The sequence below is a fragment of the Centrocercus urophasianus genome, unplaced genomic scaffold (genome assembly GCF_019232065.1).
Source record: "Centrocercus urophasianus isolate 14NV4802_14NV808 unplaced genomic scaffold, USGS_Curo_1.0 seq_35, whole genome shotgun sequence".
NCBI lineage: Eukaryota > Metazoa > Chordata > Aves > Galliformes > Phasianidae > Centrocercus > Centrocercus urophasianus.
In genome coordinates, this window is record NW_024884922.1 from 8,048,431 (window position 1) to 8,071,846 (window position 23,416).

At 40.5% G+C, this 23,416-nt stretch overlaps 1 protein-coding gene across 3 annotated transcripts in view; it reads left to right on the forward strand.

The window, feature by feature from the left end:
• WDR7 (WD repeat domain 7) overlaps nt 1-23,416 on the forward strand; it is a 113,062-nt gene that overhangs the window by 28,112 nt on the left and 61,534 nt on the right. For all 3 annotated transcript variants that reach the window (XM_042831205.1, XM_042831204.1, XM_042831206.1), the window contains exons 15-19: nt 17-786; nt 1,355-1,443; nt 6,128-6,246; nt 8,205-8,328; nt 16,607-16,720. In XM_042831205.1, the coding sequence (XP_042687139.1) occupies nt 17-786; nt 1,355-1,443; nt 6,128-6,246; nt 8,205-8,328; nt 16,607-16,720 (1,216 nt within the window). The remainder of the gene's footprint in view (nt 1-16; nt 787-1,354; nt 1,444-6,127; nt 6,247-8,204; nt 8,329-16,606; nt 16,721-23,416) is intronic.

The following is a 23,416-nucleotide window of genomic DNA, read 5'->3' on the forward strand; positions in this document are numbered from 1 at the left end:
AATTCCCCTTTTGTAGGGGAATTTACCTAAATATTCACATAACTCTCTGATGGTTCAAGCTATAAAGACTAATTTGACAGATCCAGATATACATGTGCTCTTCTTTGATGTGGAAGCACTGATAATTCAGCTGCTGACCGAAGAGGCTGCAAGACCCAACAGTGCCCTCATCTCTCCTGAGAATTTACAGAAGGCCTCTGGTGGGTCTGACAAGGGAGGCTCCTTCCTGACTGGTAAGCGAGCAGCTGTCCTGTTCCAGCAGGTCAAGGAAACCATCAAAGAAAACATAAAGGAGCATCTTCTCGATGATGAAGATGAGGATGAAGAATCAATGAGGCAGAGAAGAGAAGACACTGACCCAGAATATCGTGCTAGCAAATCCAAACCATTAACTCTACTAGAATACAACCTAACCATGGATACAGCAAAACTTTTCATGTCTTGTCTTCATGCCTGGGGCTTGAATTCTGTTCTAGATGAGCTTTGCCTTGATCGTCTTGGCATGCTTAAGCCACACTGCTCAGTGTCCTTTGGCCTTCTGTCTAGAGGAGGCCACATGTCTCTGATGCTTCCCGGCTACAATCAGCCTGTAGGCAAACCATCCTATGATGGCATGGAGTTGGGCAAGAAGGTGTCTGTTACAGAAGGATTGGGAAAGGGGACATACGGCGTGTCACGTGCTGTCACCACTCAGCATCTCCTGTCTGTCATATCGCTGGCAAACACACTGATGAGCATGACCAATGCAACCTTTATTGGAGACCACATGAAGAAAGGCCCAACCAGGTAGAACCAGTGCCCCTATTAACACGTGATGACTTCTGTTTAGAGTCTCTATTCAAATATGGTGTTTAATTCTGTTTAATTTTACTGTGGAGTTTGCTCTATCAAGTGGCTATAAGAGCTTCAAATACCCAGGCAACCAATGTGTTTCTTCTTTCATGGCAATAGTGTTTTTTTTATGCCAAGGTAATGTTGTTGTATTTAATCAGGTTGCAGAAGTTAAAAAAAAAGAAGTTAATATAATGGGGGCTGATGTTAATATGGTATGTTAATGTCAGTGTTAACGTAGTGCAGGGCTGAAAGCCAGTTTCTGCTCTTCTTTTTAATATTTATAGCATTTAAATAGATTAAAAAGTAGGTCGGATTCTAGGTAAATCAAAACATACGAATGCACATAACCAGGTAAGCTAGGAATTGTAAATGAGATACTTCCTTGATGTCAGCACGACTGTTCTTTGCCCATTGCCTTTCAAAGTTTGTTTAGATGCGGGATCTTAGCAAATAATCTTTCTTCATTTCTCTCCCCTTTTTGCCTTTTCCTTCTTTAATGCTCCCTCCTCTCCTACTTCAGGCCACCCCGGCCAGGCACTCCTGAAATGTCAAAAGTGAAGGCCCCTCCGTCGATGGCAAGTCATGCAGCCCAAGGACAAATTAAGCAAGGTAGAAATCACTTTCTTCGGAACAATTTCATACGTCTTCTCAGCTCCATGTGCTGAAGTCATCGTGTTGTTATCATGTGATAAAAATGTTACTAGCTTCTACGTGGTTTACAAATGTACTGTTATATTCTAGATGAAAGTTGTAGTGATTAAGAAGTTTTTAAGAATCAATTTAAAGTTCTCATATTGACATGGAGTCGTTCCCTGACATGGAATTTTTGCGTATTTTCAGTGCTCCCTAAAATTCAGATATTGAGGTGTCTGTAAGGCATTCACAGTTATTACAGAGTAGAAGAAAAATGTATACCATGCATATAAGCTGAAGTATAAAGGTGAAACATATGTAAACACATAAATATTTCCTCTTTCTTTTTAAAAGGAGGGAGAATTTTTTTTTTTTAAACACTGCTTCTACTGCTGCTGCTGTTTCCATTATCTGTATTTATGAAAGATGGCAGTGGATGATACTGGCTCCTTTAGGAGTCTGCATTCTCTTTTATTTCATGAGTACAGTGGCTAAATATAAAACATAGAACAACCTGTGATACAAAAGAAGGATGTACATAAGGTTAGACTTCAATTCCTCAAGTGGTGGGAGCAGCACAGAAGCAGTCCCACAGAGAATGGAGGGAGGATGGAGGTGCCTCCACCTCTGCTGAATTAAAAAGCTGCTGTTCACTGGGGCAAATGAGTTATTCGTCTTAATGGAAAAAACAAGTGAATCTGTGACAACGTGGCGTAGCCTTTTTACATTGAGTGCAGAGCTAAGGAGCAGTGAGATGTTTGCTGCAGCTGCTGGGGACACAGACAGTGTCTGCTCATGTAATTTCTTCCAAAATTATAGTTAAAAAAAAAAAGAAAAGCTATTAAAACTTTGCCTCTTTGAGGTATGGAGCAATTTGCAATTTATAAAATGGTTGCATTTTGCAGAAAACAAATGTTTACTGTTGTATTTTTTATGGATATTTAGCTTTTGTATTTTGGATATCCTTACATATGTCTTTAAACTATGAAACTGCTCTTGTATTAGGAAGCTGGTAAGCACAACAGGTAACTGACACATCAAATGTGATTTTTCATCATTTGCATCCAAAAGTGAGGTTGTTTATATCCAAAGAAGAAACTTGCTTGTCAGAGGTGCTTGTGCTTGTACTCTTGTGCTAAATACAAATTTGTTTTCATCTGTATTTTGAAAGAGGAAGCCAGTTTCAGGAATGATATGCATCAGGCTTTGTTCTCGTGTAGGGATGCTGCAGAAGTAGAGAAGTAGCAGTCAGTAACAAAAAAGTGGAAATTAAAAGAAACCACAACAGTGCAGTAGGGCTCTTGTCTCTAGATCTGTTTTTTTAGCTGTTTACTTTTCTTTGGAAAATTTGTACTAGAGAGGCCAGTGTTTCCCAGAGATGGTATCTTTTGGGCAAGTTCAATGCCAGAAGAAGCATATCTGTCAGAGATAGCATATACTTTTGTTTTTAACTGTGCAGTTATATTGCAGTTATTCTTTCCTGAATGAAAAGAATGTCAATTTTCTTTTGAAACAGCTTTGCTCGTTATGATGGTAGACATGCACAGTGCAGGGTACTCACTGGAAGTATTTTTAACTTCATCAGAAATAACTGATAAAAATAGAAATTATATGCATTAAATGCACAGTTCCTTTACTGTGATGTTTTGGGATGTTTTGCCAGTGTTTGGCAGTGTGACTAGAATGCTCCTGGAAGAAGAGTTTGAATGCTACCCTTAGGTCATACATTTATATCCCATTGTTGCTACTTACAGCATCTTGCTGCTCATAAATTACCAGTGCTTCTTAAAAATCAATTAGTATAGATACGATTAATGCATAGTATGACATGCTGAATGTCCACCCATTTGACCTATATTTGTCCTGAGCTCAGCACATCTCTGTGCTACTCTGCTACTGGGCCAGCTGCTTCCATCATAGTGACTGTTATGATTACTGACACTTGCAGGCAGAGAACAACAGCAACAGGGAGAAATTTCAAAGTCTTCAATTTTGTTTTAAGAAACAAACAAACAAACAAACACAAAAACACATAAATTTGAGTTTATTTTCCATAAGTTGGACAGCTTCTTTTATACATCTGCTGAAAGCAGTCTTTGTTGCGAAGTGACTTCTGCTGCTCATGCTGTCACTGTACACGTGCCATCGCGCTGCATTCATGTAGAGGGCATGGCAAAGTGTCCCTGATGCAGATGTCCTCCAGTGACAATAGAACTTCACTGCATGAAAAGCAAACAGAAGACAATGCTTAATCTGTTCAGGAGCTTGAACCCATTGTTGTTCTGCAACGGAATAAAAGAGGGGGATGACATATGGTAATTTCTCAGCAGGAAGGAGGTGTCAGATAGGGACCTCTAAATCTCCACATTGACCTCTGGTTGTAGCTGTGTATGCCATAAGGTCTGCATGTCTTTTCATGTGATAAAGTTCAACAATGAGCATTACGGGAGTATAATGTTTAGAACTGATTTTAAATTGCATTTGCACAAGAAATTACACAGTTTACAAAGCAAATACATCACAGCTGCTGCTTGGAGCACGTGCCTTCCTGTCAGCTTGCCTGTAGTGTTACCCTGGATGCCTTACATCCATCTGCTTGATGTTCTCAGCCTTTTCCTCTGGTTGAGGTTCAAGCTTGTTCAAATAGAGAAAAATTTAAAATGGAACTATATTGAAACTAATCATCAGCAGTATGTTCTGCAGCATTTTAGATGAATAGGTGAGACAGCCCAGGTTTGAAAGGGATTGTTTCTGGGTTGTTACTGTTTGGTTGTAATGAGCAGTACAAATTTGAAATCTGTCTTCGGAAAAAAACCCCAAACAGAAGCAAAACTCCTGCTTTGAAATGCAGTCAACAGTGCTGCTAAAGTGAGCTCAGCTTTCAAAGTCTGCAGTTGTGATCTTTTCATTTGCAAATACCTTCTTCTCAAAACATGCAGAGTTATGTTAGTGACTCTGTTTTTCTGTAGTTGCATGCCTTCTCCTCACTGACACACTCCGCTTCTTACAAAGCCTAGAAGTTTTTTTTTCTTTTTAAGTTTAATATTATCACGGTTTTGTTTTTCATTCTTCAGTGATACTAATCTGTTTTTCAGAAGCTGCTATCCTCACTTTCCTATTTTTTTCTCTTTATTTCTTCTTCTTTCCTCTGCAAGTTGCTCCTGCTGTTTCTTCTAGCACTGAAGCTGGTCACTCTGGCTCTGACACTGCTCCTCCTTTACATACCTGTTTCTTAGTAAATGAAGGTATCTTTCCTCATTTTTTCTATCTATTGTCTTTTACTTTCAACTAATGTTCCTTATCATTGTTATGATATGACTTTAATTTGTTCTTTGGAGGTATTTTTCTTTTCAAGAAATAGAGGTGATGAGTTTATTTTTGCATATTTGCTGCTAGAGGGTGAACAGATGGGATTTGTCTGTCCGGGACTTTCTGTCGAAGTTCAGTTCTCAGTGACCACGTCAAAGCTTGGATTTCAGACTGTAACTTGTTTTGCTGTTGCTTTTTGACAAAATAATGAACCTTTTTAAAGTAGGAAGAATGTGAGTGACCACACTGCAGCTAACCATGCACAGTTCATGTCCCACTGCTGTACTTCCACGTGGGTATGGCTGCTGCTTCTCAGTGCAATGACTCAGCTCCATCTGGAGCTTGGGGATCTTCTGGGAGTGCCTGTAGCACAAACCAGGAGGCTAAACCTTTTGTGATGCTTTATATTCAGAACTGAACAAAAATGAGCTTCACATCGTTTAAATCTGATTTGTAGTGCAGTGAAGACAGAAACTGTTCAATTAGACTACTTGGGGTTTGTGTTTATTTTTTTTCTAATAGAGGTTCATCTCCATAGTGAAGAATGACTTTCTGCCCTGAAGATTGGCACACACACAAATAACCTAACACAGACCAAACTAACCCACAACTCCTGAATTGCTGCAGGGAATTTGCTTTAAACCTTTGCTTTGATGCCTTATTGCTAAGCCATAAATCTGTGTTTTTTCATAGGAATTTCAAGAATTAGATCTTATTATTTTCCTTGTAGCATCGTGAAAAACTTTGCTAGTTCAAATACTGAGATTTTTGTGTTCACCATTGCTGACAAATTAAAAATGGAGATCTATATGCTCATTGCAGGTATTTCTCATGCTTCTCAAGTTGAAGTAGATCATAATACTAAGAGCATGATTTTGGCGTACGTTACAGGACTTCTTAGGTTCTGTTGTTTGGGGTTCATAGATTCCTCTTTACTGCTCTTAACTAAGTAATATTTCAGGCTTCCAGTGTGAAGCAGGATTTAAATGGGAAGAGTGAGGGTGGTGGACAAATGTGTGCTTTGATGTGCTGGCATACCTCCTTAAAACATCTATAATCTTCCTACTGATAATTTACATGATTAGCTTTCTTTAAATGAATGGCATCAAACTTGCATTTAGGACACTGTGTGAAAATAATGGAAACTACTGTTTCAAAAAATCGTTGAAGATGGTCTTGAACTCAGGACTGTGGCTTGTGCTTAGGAGCTTTTCAGTATTTAGTGTGTTGAACATGCTCTGAGGGTTGCAAGCTTGAAATTCAAGCCCGTGATTCAGTGCAGTTATACTTCCATTTTGAGGGAGGATGAAAAGAAACAGTGTTTTTGATGTGTTCTTCTGTGTTTGAACAGGGTGGAGCCAGCTTGCTGCCATGCACTGTGTGATGCTCCCTGACCTGCTGGGTCTGGACAAGTTCAGGCCTCCTCTTCTGGAGATGCTGGCTCGCAGGTGGCAGGACCGCTGCCTGGAGGTGAGTTCATAGGATCACAGAATTACAGACCAGCTGGGTTGAAAGAGTCCCCAGAATCCCCCAGACCCACTCCACCATGGTTGCCCTCTCCAGCTCAGGCTCCACAGGGCCCCATCCGTGTCCTCGAGCCCTCCAGGGATGAGGCACTCACACTTTTCTGAGCAGCCTGTGTATCAGTTCAGCAGTAATATTCTGTTGATTGTTTTTGTTTTTCCCCCCTCATCCCCAATGCCCAATTCTAAAAACCCCAAATAACACGCTTTCAAATATCAGTCTCATGTTTTTAAGTCTCTGTTTATTTAAGTGACACATCGTTTTAAATGAGAAGCTTCCGTGATGTGCCACTGGATGGCAGCCTTGCTCCACTGCAACAGGAGCAAATCACTGAGGGAGTCCTCAGGGAAGCTCAGTTCCCAGCAGCAGAACCTTAGGGCAAAGGGAGAGAGGATGTATGGAAGTGTGGGAGGAGAGGCAGAAGTGATTAATGCGTTGCAATATTTGAATGTTTTGTTATTTTGGTTTTTATTTATGCAGAGTGCAGCTTTACGTACCTGTCCGATGTTGATGGCTGTTATTAAGCTCATTTTTCCTTAATATAAAAAGTACTTTCTGACAAAAGTTCTTGTAGCTGCTGATTCTAGATGCAGCAGGTCAGTTTTCCCATTAACCTCTTTCAAAATGTTGAGAAAAAATGATTGTATCTCTCTATATTTGTTTGTTCATTTGTTTTTTCTTAGCTTTTCTGTGACATATACTGTATATACATCTTCCTAACGAAATTCCAGGATTAAAATTTCTCATATTCCATTATGAATCTCTTTAGGATCAAAAACTAACCTATGTGTTTTTTTTTTTTCTCAAGAGACTGCTGAGTTGCTTAATTTGTTGGAGCTTGTGTACAGCAGTCAGTAAGTGGTTTGTCACCAACAGTGTGATAAATGACTGCTAGGCCTTAACACTGCACCTATGCTACTGTGGCAAAAATTTCGTTGACTGTGCAGCTTTCAGAGTAGGAAAGGAGGAACAGAGCTGGATTATAGGCTGTAGGACTTGAGCAGTCTTGTAACTTAATGGGGAATAGGCTTTTTGCTAGCTGGGTGCCTGTTCTTCTGCTAGATAGGATATACCATGAGATGGTTTTCTGAGAGGATAATTGCTTTGAAACTAATTAGGATTTGTAAGCAGTAGGAGTCCGTTTTCGGGATACCCTGAGGTGTCAAGCTAGCGTTCTGCTGATCCCTGCTTGCCCACTGTTTTCTGTCTTACCTTGATCGAGTTGCATAAGTTCTTTGTGTGTATACATTGCCCGTTCTTCCACACTGCACACAAATGAGATTATTTCATTTGAAAGCTGTTCCTTGGGGATTTTTGTTCTGCTATGGTATTCCAACATCCAGCTTCGATATTAGAAAAATTATTTATTCGCTGCATATCTTGGAATTCTGGACAACTTTTGTTAGAAAGAAGGCTGATCACAAGTTGTTTCTAGAAAATTCAAGTTTTGGTGATATTTTAGTGCATCAGTGTGACAGTGTGATTTTTAGTGCATTACTGTGACTGGCAATAACCATTTTACTTGACGTAATGTGAGCCACCTTATTTCTTCCAGTGGTAAACCTCACTTTCTGTTCACTTCTGGGGATGTGAAGTAGCCTCTTTGCTGGGGAAGGTTTTCTCACAGTGCCTATGGCTCTGTTATGTCCTGTGTTGGGAGTCACCATAGTTAGGGGTTGTCCTGTTTGTGGCCATGTTGTTTCTGTACTTAAGTTGGAAAGGAGCAGGAAAAAATGTGGGTTTTCTAAAAACTACATTCAGTTTTTTATACAAGTTTTTTTTTTTTTTTTTCTTTTTTTCTTTCTTTTAAGTGATTCTTTTTGTCGTGGTAGCTAAATTACACTGATAGCATATTGATAAATATTTCATGATTGAGTTTCTGTGATGTTTTGGTTGATGTATAGGTACGAGAAGCTGCCCAGGCCCTGCTTCTAGCAGAACTGAGGAGGATTGAACAGGCAGGCCGGAAGGAGACCATTGACGCTTGGGCTCCATATTTGCCACAGTACATTGACAGTGTCATATCACGTAAGTAATTGTGTGACTAATGGTAAAATAACTCCACTGATTGATAAAGGGGGAAAAAGGAATGCCATAAACCAATTTGTTAGCAGTTCTGCCAACTTAGGGAAAGAGGCGTTTGAGTTACGCATGAAAATTTCTGGAAATTTTCAAATTTGATAGTCATGAAATTGCTTGGGATCCCTAATGTTGATTAGATAAATAGAGCATTCAGTGCATTTCACTAAGAATGCAGTGTCTTTTGCAAAGGCTTGCCCTAGTATTGAGGGGTAGGGCTGTAGTTTGGAGATTTCAGAGAAGAAACCTACTTTGGAAAAGGCTGATATAATTACCAAAGAGTCTAAGATTATAGAAATGGTTATGAAGGGATTCTTTGGCATCCCCAAAGCATAGAAGGATTCTGAAAGGAACTAATGCAGCTGCGTGTAGGAGTTGACCTTCACTGTATGTTGGACATTTGGTACAACTCTTGCCTCACTGAGTGTTCAGAACCAATGGTTACTCGGGCTGCAGGGTGAAGATGGCTCTGCAGTTATCAAGGATTCATTAGGCAGTAATTTATGGTGGTGAACATAAGATTACAGTATTTCGCTTTGAAATGCGGAACATTTTTCTGCCTTATCACATTCATAAAAGTCTAAAACTGGAAGTTAATGGACTTTAGGGCATTAGAAGGTTAAGCTCATTTTGAAGAGCGGGTGTGAAAGACGCATCTTGCAATGTTCTGCCAAGATTTCTTAAACTGTACTAGAAGTATATAAAGAATGAGAGCTGTTCCTTTCTAATCTCTCCTGCAATTTATAAAACGCGTGTAGCAGTAAGTCATTTCCTCCAGCTTTCTGCAGTCCCTTTTTGGTAATTTCACACCATTGTTCACACCATCCTCCTGACTTGGCTTTGATTATTGAAATGCCAGATTAGATGTGCCGTTTCCAGCTCCATTGAATCACGTACTCTTCCCTTTTCTATTTTTCTCTATATGTTTCTTTCCCCTTTCCTGATGTCATGTGTGTTAACACAACCACCTTATTATTTGCTAGGTCTCCTTTTATTGCATATTTTCTAAAAGTTGATTTAAAATACTGCTGCAAATGCGATTCTCTAACTATTTTGGTTGTTTAATATGTTTGTAAGAGAAAGCACTGGTTTTTGTAACTAGTTTTTTGGCATCTTCATGACCTCATTTCTTTTTTTGTTGGGTAAAGGCATTTTCTGAAGAAATCAAATGAATTACTGAAGTATAAATTAAAAAACAAACAAAAACCCTTAAAACTGAGACAAGTTGTGTTTTGATTTCATGATGAATCTGACTGAATTAATTTTAAATAACAGCTGATCCCTTTTGACAAAATGCTGCCAGTTGAAATGTTCCGCTTGTAGGTGAAATGATAAAGGGAACTTCTTTCAAGTACATTTCCTGCAGCCTATGAAAGTCATGTGTAGTTCTGAATGATTGACCATACTTGGAACACTTGGCTCATGGGCAGAGAAGGATTTTAACAAGATCTGATGTTATCAAGGGCACGGGTCTCCTGTGTTCTTTGAACCATGAAACATATATATTTACCAAAACATCAGGCTTCTGACCATGATTGTGTACAAACATCTTGCAATAATGCACTGGTACGTTATATAATATTTCTTCTTCACATAAATTAAACCACCACGGACCACTGTTCAATCTGTTACATTTTTCTCCAAAAATACATCTCCAGCTATTTTCATACTGTTCATTCTTATTAAAGCAGAGATTGTGCAAACTCTAAGAATGTATTATTGCAAGGTCAGTCAGCATCATGCAGTACACCATTCACTTAACTGTCCATAGTCTTTCCTTTCCAGAATGATGTACAAACACATCTGCCATTTGTAAGAAAGCAGTAAAAATACAAATGTATTTTTGTGAATGAGAATGTTGCCTTAAAAGTAAAGTAGTACACGTTCATTTTCCTTAACTGTGATTCTTCCACTGAAGGATGTAGCTTCTATTCAGGGAAGGATCTCTATCAAGCACAATTGATTTTAGAGAAATGTGTAATAATCTTATTAAATCTAAATTGAATGCATAAATTTCACGGGATGCGGTGTGTTCAGGTGGTGCTGAGGCAGAGCTGCTGTTTATTGCAGCCTTTAGGCATGCAGCCTTTGCTTTACAAGGGTGTTGCTGCTCAGCCAGATGTGCAGCCAGGCCATCAGCAAGGAGTGGGAGTGTGCTGTATATACTGCCAAAGAGCCTCCGTTCAAACTGGTGGAGATTGGTGCTGTTCTGAATGTTTGGATTTATTTTTTAATTGCTCTTCTGGCGAAACTGCTTGTGCTCAGTTTGTGGAGTATAGCTTTAGCTGCCCTTCAGTCTCACAGTAGCTGCTATAGCAGCTGGTGATGAGCACTGATTTCTCTGCAGTGAAACAGAATGACTGTGTTAGGAGCAAGGTTATGGGCTGTTGAAGTGTATGTAAGGCACTTTGTAGGGCCTCTGCTTCCAAATCAGGAATTACCACTTAATCAAAGTCACACTAACCCCAGCATTCTCTATTTGGGGTTCTTCTCATTACATAAACTCTGCTGTGTGGAAGACTGAGAAGAGCATGTTGTGTTCCACATGTGCATAGCTGGAAGCAGAATGTTTAGTTCTGCTCTTGTGCCTGTGCTCAGGCTGTAGGCATGGTATGTGTGTGTACAGCAACTGCCAAAGATGGGCTGGTAGGAAAAAGAAAAGCTAATTTTCTGTACGTGTTCAATACACACAGCATGAATACATACAGCAATACTTTGGCATTTTTTTAGTTATTAGCAGATCAAAACATAGCATTTGTTTTAACACTAGATTAGAATGCACTTAGCTATCAGAGCAAACAAGATTTACAACAGGAAAAAGTAGGGAGAAATCAGATGAGGAGTGTGGGTGAATGAATGACTTGAATGCAAACGCTCAGTATTTTGAAAGCAGTGATACAGAAAACGTACAGAACTCATAATGACTAGCACATTGGAATTACGCCTGAGTTTGTGGTTCTGAATGGCAGGGCTTGAAGGCTGTTGTGCAGCGGTACCAGCCGTGTGAGCATCCACAGAGGTGCTGGCACCCTGAGGAAGAGCAGTGATTGTGATATCAGACTGGAGTAATGAAATTAATGAGGAGCTGCAGAGCTTGCTTTTGTAGGCAAAGTGTACAGATGTTCCCTTAGTTACAGTACAACACGTGATATAAGTTGATTCCTTGTTTTGAAAGATCTGGGGAGGGATCAAGGGGATAAAAATTACTTGGAACAGCCCAAATGGACGTGATGAGTTTCTGAAAAACATGGCTTAGTGCTGGAAAGGCAAGCAGAAGGAATATGGTATAGTTCAAGAAATACTGCTCTGCCTCCTTCATCCTCCATGTCTTCCCATGTCCTGACTTACTAGGGAGGCATAGAATACTATCAGCACATTTCCCTCCAGCCCATCTTAATACATTATGAGGGTTCTTGTATGTGTGATGTGGAGAAAGTGCTTTTCTTTGACATCCCCCGTTGCTCTATAAGTGGAACAAACGTAACCGGTAATAGAAGCTTGGTGCTGGTATCTTTAGCCATATGCATTCAATTGGCTCTTGAATGTCTCAGGAGTGCAGTGTTAGCAAAAAAGGTGAGATCTCTCCATTTGTATACCTGCACAGATCCAAGAGGAACTGGGGCAGGACTGTGCTCGCTGAGATCTACTGGATGTGCATGTCTCTCAACTCCTTGATGTGTGGAAAGCAGCAATGCAAATTTGCACTGGATTATATTCTAATAATCTTTTATCTGATGCGGGAGAGAGTACTGTGAACCATGGAAATACAAATTCTTTGAACTTGTGTCTGAATCATGTTGCCATTTAATGGAAAAACTGTACGCTTATGCAGGTTTTATTCCCATACCTCGTTTTGAATTTTGAGGAACTCAGTAGTGTTGGCTGATGCCCCAGAGCACACTGAATAGTGCAACTTAGGAGCAGAAATGTAATCGGTGCTTGGAGGTGTGCTCATTTCCTGATCACTTTGTGTAGTGATTGTGCAGGATTGCAATTGCAGGTAGCTCTTACCAGAGAGATCAGCAATTTGTATCATGTGTATTATCCCTTCCTTGTTTCTGAGCAGCCAGCAGAGAGAATTATGGCTTTAAAGGATGGGCAGCAGGGTCAGGTGGATTCCTTTTTAAAAATTCCTTCTTAATTGCTATTTCATATCAATTTCTCATTTCCAGCCAAACTTTTTGATAAATAAAAACAAAGGGGAAACACTGCATTATTTATTCTCAATCCAGAGCATGTTTGTTGAGCTAGTCGTGTAACCCTTTACTTTTACATATAATTACATCATAGATACGTTAACGTACATGTTATATTTGTAGTCTAAATTCAGCTGTTAAGCTGTGCGTTATGAACATGAAATGGGTGAAATGAATGTGGCGTCATGATTTGAAAGTGTTGAGTTGGTTTAGTCATTGATATTTTCAGCCTTGCACATGAAGGGAAGCTTTGGAAGCTTCATGTTCTGTCTGCTAGGGTTGTCACGTAGCCTTTACCTGCTCCTTGTTTTCACATGTGATTGTTTCTGCAGTCTGTAGTGCATTCTCCATGAGGAACAGTGTTCAGTTCAAAAAGGGAAAAATGTCACCTCTGTTACCTGCTTATTTTGAAGAGCAAAGACTTCCTCAATGCAAGATGGATTCTGCAAATGATCTTTTTTTTTCTTTTCTAACAGATTTTGTTGCTGAATGTTGTATTCCTATTAATTTATTTTTCTGTTGTTCAGTGTAGTGTCTTCTAAAAATGCTGAGGCGGGTGTTTCATGAGCCCCGTGCAGTGGAACCCCCAAATGTTCCAGCATGAAGTCTGCCCATCCAGCAGTGCAGAGCCTGATGTGTTTTAAAATACGTGGTGTTACTGCAGATACAAAAATGGTTCCTATGTCTTTAATGGAAAGCAAAAGGTTATCTGGCCGTGCCCTTTGTGTGCATGCTGCAGGCAGGCAGGCAGTGTGCACTGGGAGCTGCCAGATCGATCGGGTGCTGCGTACTGAATTAATTCCAGGCAGGAATCTGCTGCCAGTGAATGCTGCCTAAAAATTAGGTCTGGATGCTGCTGGTGCTTCCCATATTGTTAAACCTAACGTCTTCATCAAATTATTACTTCTTGTAAAGTGGAAATCTTAAACAATGTGGCAACATGAAATTCAAGAGAGAACAGTTTAAGAATGTGTTTCTAAATTTCTTTGCTTTGATCATAACGCATTCTGATAACAAAAATAAGCATGATAAGTCTACAACAAATATGGTGTTGTCACTCTTACTAATATATTTCTGGTAAATGTATATCTCTGTAAGGAAGTTTTACTTAAGATTAACTGAGTAAAACATAATTGAGCTTCAGTTGATTTAAATGGGAGTTTTCACTTAGTAAGGACACTGCGATGAGACCTCAAAGACTGCTGTATATCCACATGGTTGGTCACTCTGCTCCTGCAAATTCTTACTTTGCCGAGCACAAAGGAGTAAATGAAACAGATTTGCACGGCGCTATTTTGGTGTAGTAATAGAATAATCAGTTTATGATGCTACAGTAAATGATGAACTGTAATCATGGAGTCATGGAATCATTTGAGTTGGAAGGAACTTTTAGAAGTCATCAGGTCGCACTCCCTGCAGTGCACAGGAACGTCCACAGCCCCAGCAGTGCTCAGAGCCCATCCAGCCCAACCTCGGCTGTCTGCAGGGATGGGGCACCATCACCTCTCTGTGCAGCCTGTGCCAGGGTCTCACTGCCTATGTTATTGATAACTTCTTCTTTGTATCCAATTTAAATCTCCCTGCCTTTAGTTTGAAACTATTCCCACTTGTCTTGTCACGGCAGACCCTGCTAAAGAATCTGTCTCCTTATTTCTTAAAGCCCCCCTTTTGATTTTTGAATGGCTGCTCTCAGGTCTCCCTGGAGCCTTCTCTTCTCCCTGCTCTCAGCCTGTCCTCGCAGGGGAGGTGTTCCATCCCTGGCACCACTTCTGCAGCCCTCCTCTGGATGCGCTCTGTCAGGCCCACGTCTCTCCTGCGCTGAGCACTCCCCATCTGGACACGGCACTCCAGGTGAGGTCTCACAGCTCAGAGCAGAGGGGCGCATCCCCCCCTCGCCCTGCCGGCCACGCTGCTGCGGATGCAGCCCGGGACACGGTTGGCTTTCTGGGCTGTGAGGTGACACTGCTGGCTCGTACCCAGCTGCCGTCCAGCAGCGCCTCGCGTCCTTTTCGGCAGGGCTGTGCTCCATCCTTACATCCCCCAGCTTGTACTGAGGGTGCAGGTTGCCACAGCCCGGGTGCACTCCTTGCATTTGGCTTTGTAGAACCTCTCACAGGCACTGCTCAGTCTGTCCAGGTCTCTCCGGATGGCATCCTGTCACCCTTGGGCCTGCCAAAAGCACCAAAGCTTGGTGTCATCCACAAACTGCTGAGGATTTGCTCCATCCCACTGTTAATTTTCCAGTGTTTTCTAATGTGTCAGCAGGCTTATGTTTCATACATGCACTTTCTTTCTGACCTTTTCATTTCCAAATCATGTTTCTGAGACATTTTGGTGAATTATGTAGAAGGTAATTGTGTATAGGAAAACATATCCTTTCTTGCTGGATTTTCATTTAGAGGAAGTGATAATGTACAACTACTGCCTGACTTTTCTGTGTGATTGATATCTTCCTCCCCCCACTTTTTTTATTTTTTGAGAATCATTCAGATTGAATAATTTGTGCTTAGATTTTAATTTTAATTATGTAAAATTGTAATTGTAAATTGTAATATTTCATATCCTGTTCTTAGAACCAACTCGTGCAAAAACATTTCTATCTTTTCATTCTATTGTCACTGGTCTTGCTAAGCTCTTTAGGTGTAGCACATCTAACATGAAAGCTCAGCTGCTTCTCTTCAACCTGAGGATAAAATGCAGTGAAAGAAGTGATGTGGGAACTAAGGGACAAGGTTTAGTGGGCACGGTGGGGATGGGCTGACAGTTGGGCTTTTCATGATCTTTGAGGTCTCTTCCAACTTTTTGATTATTCAATGATTCTAAACAAATCCAAGGTGTTGTGCTTTGGCCCATCCAAAAAGCATTTTGACAGTGCAGTGCTGGAACTACCAGGTCCTTATGGGAGCTGAAAAAAAACACGCTGGGAGACAGCCATGATCAAACCCCTGAGAGTGCTCCTCTCCATGTAGTTTATTAAGAACTATTGTATTTTCACTTATAAACCATATTTTTACATCTGGGGAAGATGAGTTGTTTACCACATCGAAACTGCTCCAAACTGAAGAAATGTGTGTGTTTGTTATTTTATTTTTCATAAGGATGCTGAACAAATGGCAGAGGAGCAGCAAGGGAATAGGCAGGACTTGGTCACCCTGTGCTAGTTGACAGTCTGGGGTAGCAAAGGGAAAGGCATTCCAGATTTATTTCTTTCTGAAGCTTGGCTGGTGCTGACAAAGGGCTGTAGTCCTTTTTTAATGGGATCTTAATGCCTCTATAGATGGCAAGCCTAATGCCACAATCAGGAAAGCAGCAATCTCTTCATATAATAAGATTTTTGATAGCTGACATAAAGGATACATCAGGAGGAAAGAAATCTTATCTGGGCTCTCTTCACTCTGCTCCTTCAGCTTTCCTAAAGCTCTTTGGGAACACTATTTGTGAGGCTGTGCTTTTTCACTCTTAGCAAAACGCTTCTTTTGATAGTGCCTTGATGGAATTGCAGTAAGGTCTGGGCAGGGGCTCATAAAGGTGAAAGCTGGGCACAGTACACCGATGAATGATAGCCTCCTGTGGTGTTACACGGCATGACTTAGTGTCCATACCACAATTTGCAAGAGCAATTAACTCGTACATCACAACCAAGTTATGCAGAATGGCTCAGATGAGGGAATGTACTCTGAAAGTGACAGGGAAAGAGCTGTTTTTTGGTGGTAGAAATGCAGGATTAATAGATGTGAGAGAAGTTCTGCTGAAGTCAGTTTTATGGCTAAAGAGGATGTTGTGTCTTTCTTTTGATTGTTTTAATCATATCAGAAGGTAAAAAGGAAATATATGAGATATCTACACTGCGGAGAACATTTATAAAGGAAAGGTTTGTATTATAGGAAGTCAGAAAATAGTTTATCTTTGCTTTATCTGCATTTCGTAGTGCTACATTGCAACAGAAGATAATTTTATTTTTCCCTAGTGTAGGGTTGTTGTCTAAGAAAACCATTTTGACTTCTATGGGTGTTTGGCTGTTATTTTTTCAGCTGGAGTTACCACGGAAGCCATTCAAACTGCTACTGCAAGCCCAGATTCATTGGGAACAGAGGCAAAAGTTCAGGAGGAAGAGCATGATCTAGTGGATGACGACATTACAGCTGGTGAGCCTAACAAAATGTATTTCTTTTTTTTTGTTTTACTTACTGAGTTCAGTGCAAAAGAGATGGAACACTTTCTTTCTGACTTTCCATACTTCTCATGTGAAAATGAAACATATGCTTAACTCTAACTACTGTCTTTTTACTGCATTGCTTCTGAAACAAATATTCTTCAGTGTGTTTTGAGCTTTGTTGTCTGCCTGCAGCTGACATACTTAGCTCTTAGGTTTGATTCTTTATTGTTACTTCTTAAATGATTTACCGTGGTGAAAAGACTGATGCAGAGGTGCTGCCATCATAATCCACTTCACTGAATTGTGTTTTTTTTTGGTGAGTAAATGCTGTTAGTGTGTCATACATGGAGTTCAAGTATGTTTTGGTTCTAAAAGACTAATACAGCTTTTTACCGTTGCTGTATGTTTCTGTAGACTGATGGATGGTTGAGAATTCCGGCCCCTCAAGGCATGTTCTGAAATGACAGGCCATACAAAAACAAACATTTAATTACAACAGTTCTCTTTTGATTCTTTTGTTCATGCTTGTCTGTGCAGCATCGTGGGGAAAATACTTGTATGCTCAGTATCAGTACCTTCAGAATTTGAATGACTGCAGTATGTATTTTGGCATAGCATAGCACAGATTATAGAGCACAAGAGCTGTGCTGTTCTGTCAGCTCAGACTATGTTGTCTGAGCTTTTTATAGATTTTTGTGAAAGTCAGAAGGAAAACTATTCCTATTGACCAGAAGACTGTTAGTATGCCAGATGGAGTTTTGGGTCAAGTCTCTGGCTGAAGGTGACTGAGACAAGCTTCCTGCTGGTTGAGGAGTAGACTGTTTGGAGCACAGAGTATTAACACAGGCTGTTTGGAGAAGGCTTGAAGGAGCTGTGAGGGAGGAAGAGTGCTGGAGATGCTTGTAGGGTCCGGGGGTGTATGTGGGAATTGTCAAAAACAGCAATGGATAGAGGCTGAAAAAATGGAAATAAGGAGAGGGAATTAGTGAAAGGGCTTATAGTACTCTGAAATGCTTTTCACAAGATATCCATTACATTGTGTTTCTTTGAGAAAAGTAGCATCTACTTGGTCCCATGTCTGTCAGCGGCCAACTGGTTCCTCTTCTGGAAGCCTCAGTAACAGCAGTATTACCAACTATAGAATACATCTATAGGCATGAGTTGTATCATTCTCTCATTCCTTTGATGGAATGATGATTCCATCATTCCCTTTGATGCCCTATGTATTTTTCAGGGGAAAGATGGAAAATGGGCCACTTTATTGGAGGCAGTTCCAAATGATGTGCGTTTCCCTGCTCCCTGCCATTCCTGATCAAAGCGATTGAGCTTTAAAAGCTGTGTTCTGAGTAAATACAAAATTTCAATCTACAATTGAATGCAATCAGTTTAGTGTTTGTAGAATACATAAAAAAATTAATTCAAACAGTTTGAAGCTTACCTTGTCATCTTTAAACATGATGCAGCTTCTTTCTATAGTGGTCCTTTTAGAGCTAATACTTATTGATTGACTGCACAAAGTAATACCAGTGTGCAGTGGTCAACAGGATTTTTTTCCAATTCAAATTGGTATTCACCAAATGCTCTCATTCCTTCAAATAATTTTTTTAAAAGGATCACTTCCACATTGGTCCTTTTAGAGATTAAAGCAGTTTAGCTTAGCTTGCTGAAAAGCACTGAAGCCTATTTCTGGGAAACAGCACCACAGTGCCTGTCAGGCATTTAACAACACACAAGCAGGAGTTATATGGGAAACTGAATGTTGTTGTTCAGATGTACTGAAAAGACATGCAAGAACAGGCTTCCAAGCTGTTATCTTTAATGCCTACAAGGCTCTTCTGGATAACTAAACCTAGAGCAAATATCTTGCTTAAATCATTCACATTAGAACAGTAGTGTTTTTTTGTTTTGGTTTGGTTTGTTTTTTTTGCTACTTGGGCAGAGAATCTTCTGATTTCATTGACTGAACTTCTTCAAAATATATTTCGTATTTAATATCTTTTATTGCCTTGTAATTTTAATCTTAGTTGCTAACCTAATTTTAGGCTCTAAGATATCATCTAGCTTTTTTTTTTTTTTTTTTTTTTTTTTTTTAGAAGTGTAAATCTGTTTTTAAATCAGTAAATAAAGGAAATAAGGAAGAATAAACACAGTGCTGTTACGTGTTTGGAAGTGTGACTGTCTGCATTTGAGGTGTGCTTGGAACCTATACAGCAGCATCTGCAGGGATAATAAAACAAACGCACTGCTGAGCACATAACAGAGATAAAGGGTCAGATGTCACCAGTGCTGTGAAAAAGGCACTGTTGTGGCGCCTCAGTACCTCTGCTGACAGATTTATTTACTAGCATAGAAAATGGTGCAACAGTGCAGATAGACTCTTTAGGAATTCAGTGAGTTTCCCATGTTCAAATGAAGACCTTCAAGGAAGTAACTTTTAGGTTGCGGTAGTGTGTGCCTCTGAGCTGTGCAGTGTTGCCTTAGTGCTGGACATTAATAATGTATTGGGACACAGTAAGGCATATATTCTAAATCTTCTATGGATTGCTCTTGCACCTAATCAGCAGTACTTCCCCAGGCCCTGCATGTGGGGCTGGCACAGCTCTCGGGACCTTGCTGGGGCAGGGGGAAACTTGAGGGCCCTTCCCACCCCAACCAGGCTGTGACTTCTGGAATGAGTGGGGGCTTTGGCATTGCAAAATGGGGAATTTTTCCACAGCAGTTTCTTTTTGTAGCAATGACTTTGCTCGGATTGGCATTGACAGTGATGCTTGCAAAGCACAAACCCTTTCCTGGTACTAATTAAATATTAATTTGTTAAACATTTTTCCCCTCTTTCATGAAGTCTGGATATCATGTACCATCACCACAGCTGCAGAGATTACGGAAGTACCGACTGCCTTGGTTTCATAGCTTAAAGGTTTGCAGAAATACAGTGGTGCATTACATTTGTGACTGAGCTGAGCTTCACACAGCAGCAAGCTAAGCAGCGTTCAGTGAACTTTGAGGCTTCTGGTAGCAATGTGAATATAATGCTGGGAGATTCCATTGAGCTGAATACAATATGCACTGCTTCCAGGGAAAGGGGCTTGGGTGGCTAGAGACCATCACAGAATTGCACAGTTTGGGGGGGATAATCTAGCTAAAGTAGGTTCCCTACAGTAGGAAAAAGATTTTGTGCCCTCTAATTGGGTCGATTACATGAACTGGTGGATTTTTTGGGCTTTGTTTCTAGGAACTATTCAAAACAAGCTGTAGGTGGTAGGGAAGCTTGGGGCAAAGGCTTCTGAGACAACTCCTGGAGCTGCTACGGGATGACAATGACAGCACTGATAGTTGCCCTCAGCTGCCTTGTTGTGAAAAGGTGAGATTCCAACAGGAGGCCTGATAATTGACAAAGCTGGGTAAACTCTTGTCAGACCCATTATTCCGGGTTGGTATTCCTCTACATAAAAACTGAATTGAAACGGAATTTATTCCAAAGGATCTGATATTCCAAAAAGCTGGAAGGTAGACGATGGAGACTGCTTTAAATACGGAAATAAGGATTATTATTTAACTATAATTATTATATTATCTAAGAAAGTTTCAGAAAAAAAAATCTAAATTTATGAAAATATGTGTGCCCTGGTGCAATGAGGGTTGTCTTGGGGCCTTCAAGTCTGAAGCAAGCTGCTGTGTTAGACCTATGCATCCTTAGCTCTGGGCTCTGCAAGGGGTCTGGCAGTTGTGCTTCCAAGGGCAGAGCAGCGAGCACTGCTTTTTTTGGGCTCCTTTTTGCAGAAGCACTGTATGTGAAGCTCCATTTCCTCCTACCTGCTGTTGTGATGTGATAGTAGGTCCTAGGGCGGAACAGAGGAGATCAGCATGCTCCTTGTTTAGCCACGTGGCCAAGGGAGCCCCAGCCAAGAATGCTTTGTGCATCTTGTGCAGGTTTTAATTTCCAGTACACCAGCAGAGCTGCAGCAGTGACAGCAGTTCACACACAGAAGGTCATACGGAGAAGAAAAGCTGGGAGTGTTACTGATAATGTTTGCTAACTTGAAAGCTTAATCTTTTGAATAACTTCCTGTAGTACTACGAAACCTATTTTCTCATGTAATGAGTAGTATTTGTTAGGCAATAATTATCCATTAGCTGGTAACATCAGAAGCAAGGAGTATTGTTAGTTTATCTCATATTCTAAAACTAAGAATGACTCTGAAGGCACCAACAGTGTGTTGTCTGTGTGATGTTGAAGGTTCAGCAATTTGCAGTCATGGTTTTTGTATTGTATCTTAGCACAACATTTGCAGAAATGTTGAATTTCCAGTGTTTTCCCGTATTTTGAGTAATAACTATTTTACCCCCAGTTTCTAGATGTTCTGATGTTGGTACAGTCAAACTATTTTAAGTAGTTTTAATTTAGTTACTAGTTGATATATTATTTTTTGCTATTACTCTATTTAGCTTGAAGACTTCCACTGTAACAGAAGAAAAATATTTCATTTGTTTACCAAAAGTAGCATGCGGTCATTTACTAAGCCATATGCTGTGCTTCTGTCTTGCTTTTTTGCTCCCTTCTTACTCTTGTTAATGTGTTGAGTCTCTGGGCTGCTTTAGTGGTTTCTGTGCATCCTCTTGTGCTGTTGGAGCCAGACTTAAAAGCAGAAGCGACAGGTGCCGTTGCCCAGTGCTGCCCTCCCCTCCTCTGGCAGCCTTCCCTGTAAGGTTTGCTGTGAGGTGGAGGTGCACAACAAACGACACCATCTGCCACCCCCAGCAGCCAAGCCAGCAGCCCACTGTTCAGCACAATGTGGGTGCCAAAAGAGCCGATCTCTGGACAAAATTCCTGCTGGGTTTCTTTCAGGCAGCGCAGACCGAACTTGAGCACCTTCACTGTGTCGCATACGTTTGTGTGTCTCTAAAGTCCACCATAGAGAGATAAAAGATGCACTTAATTTGTATTTAATAACCCATTAGAAAACCACCTACCACACTGTGCACACTGACTTTGTCACGGAGTTGATCAGATGAATCTATGTCCGCGACAGGGGCGACAGGCCTCCGCCCTCCCCCCCCCCCCAACCCCAATCCCACAAAAAATGGGAAGGAAGGGAGGAAAAGAACAGCGGCAACAATCTATGGAGGAAAACTTATTTTACTACAATATTGGAATACAAAATAACACAATATATACGATTTAATTGAAATTGAGATTAATAAATCAGACAAGATGAGAGAGAGAGAGTTCCCGGGACCGATTCAAACCTGAAAAGCTTGGAACGGCCAGGAAAGCACCCTCCAGCACCCACTGCAAGGCAGCAAGAGAGCGCCCCCCCACCCGGAAGGGCCAGATCCCGTGACTGCTGTAATGTACAGGGATAGGTAGCTGGGATTGGGGCAGTGACACTTCAATGCCCCGTACACTACATGATGTTTTGATGTGGAATACTGAAATCCAAAAAACAAAAAAAAACAAAAACAAAAACATAGAACCATGACAGACTTACATAAAACGCCAGAAAAAAATGAGGTTTTACCATCTAAAGCAAACTTCATCCCGTGCAGATGCTAATGAAAAGAAGTCAAAATGCACACCTCTCTTTATCTTTTCTATTACAGTTAAAAATGGAATGTGGATGCCACAAACACCAGTTATTCAACATACAGATATTAATTGTTAATGGAGTATTCTGTGTACTAACCGGAATTTTGAAGCACCTTGAGAAGTTTGTCTAATCAGATATGTGCATATGGATCTATAAAAAATTAAGAAAGAATATAATTTCCTGCAATTTGTCTTTGGTTGTCTTCAAGAAAGCATGAAGTTGTAGGTGAAATACTTTAAAAAAAAAAAAAAAAAAAGGCTTTTGTTTAAGAAATGTGAAGAAATGCAATTCATGTAGAACAAGGATTTTTCACCAAAGCTGTGTGCAGTTGAAGAGATGTGGGCATCTGCCATTCAAGCAGATGTCACCCAGTAAGTACCATTAAGAAATGTGTTCTTTGTGAGAGGGTGATGGGCTGGACATCTGTCTGAATGGCATCTGTCAGTGCTGGGCAGTGCCGTATGCCTTCATTAGGGAAGTGCTGCAGAGAACTGATCTGTTTGAGGTGTCAGACATGCTTCTAATTAATAGCAGAAGCACACAACAGAGCAGTTACAGAGTTCTGCCAGGCTCAAGCAGTGCCTGTGATGCACACCAGCATGTCACTTTGTGTTTAGTTCTGTGGGTGTAGAAATAACTGATGTTTCTAAAATGACGGTTAATATAAAAATAAGAGCCTTGGCAAAAAGCTAGCAAACTAGTATAAAAATGTTTGAAGGAGGTAAGTCAAATGAAGGGCTGTTACATACTTTGATTGCAGTGCTGTGAAGTATCTTTGTCCTCTACTAAAAGAGAGGCATCCATTTCAATTCATCTTCTGAGCTATGGAGATGGGGAAAAAAAGAAAACTCCAGACATTTGGATGTGCATGGCAGCCGTGCTTTGCTGAACAGCTATTTGCTTAGCAGCTGGAATGTGTCATCTTTGTAAGCTGGTTCTGAAAGTCCAGGCAAAATCTTACTGTGTTCTATCCTTCATGCAGCATAACTCACTGTATTGGTCCTTATGCACTCTTGTTTTGTAGGTAGAAGTGAAAAGTCAGCCTGTCAGTGTGCGTTACTATGTGAGCATGGATCTGGACTCATCTGAAGTCGTTT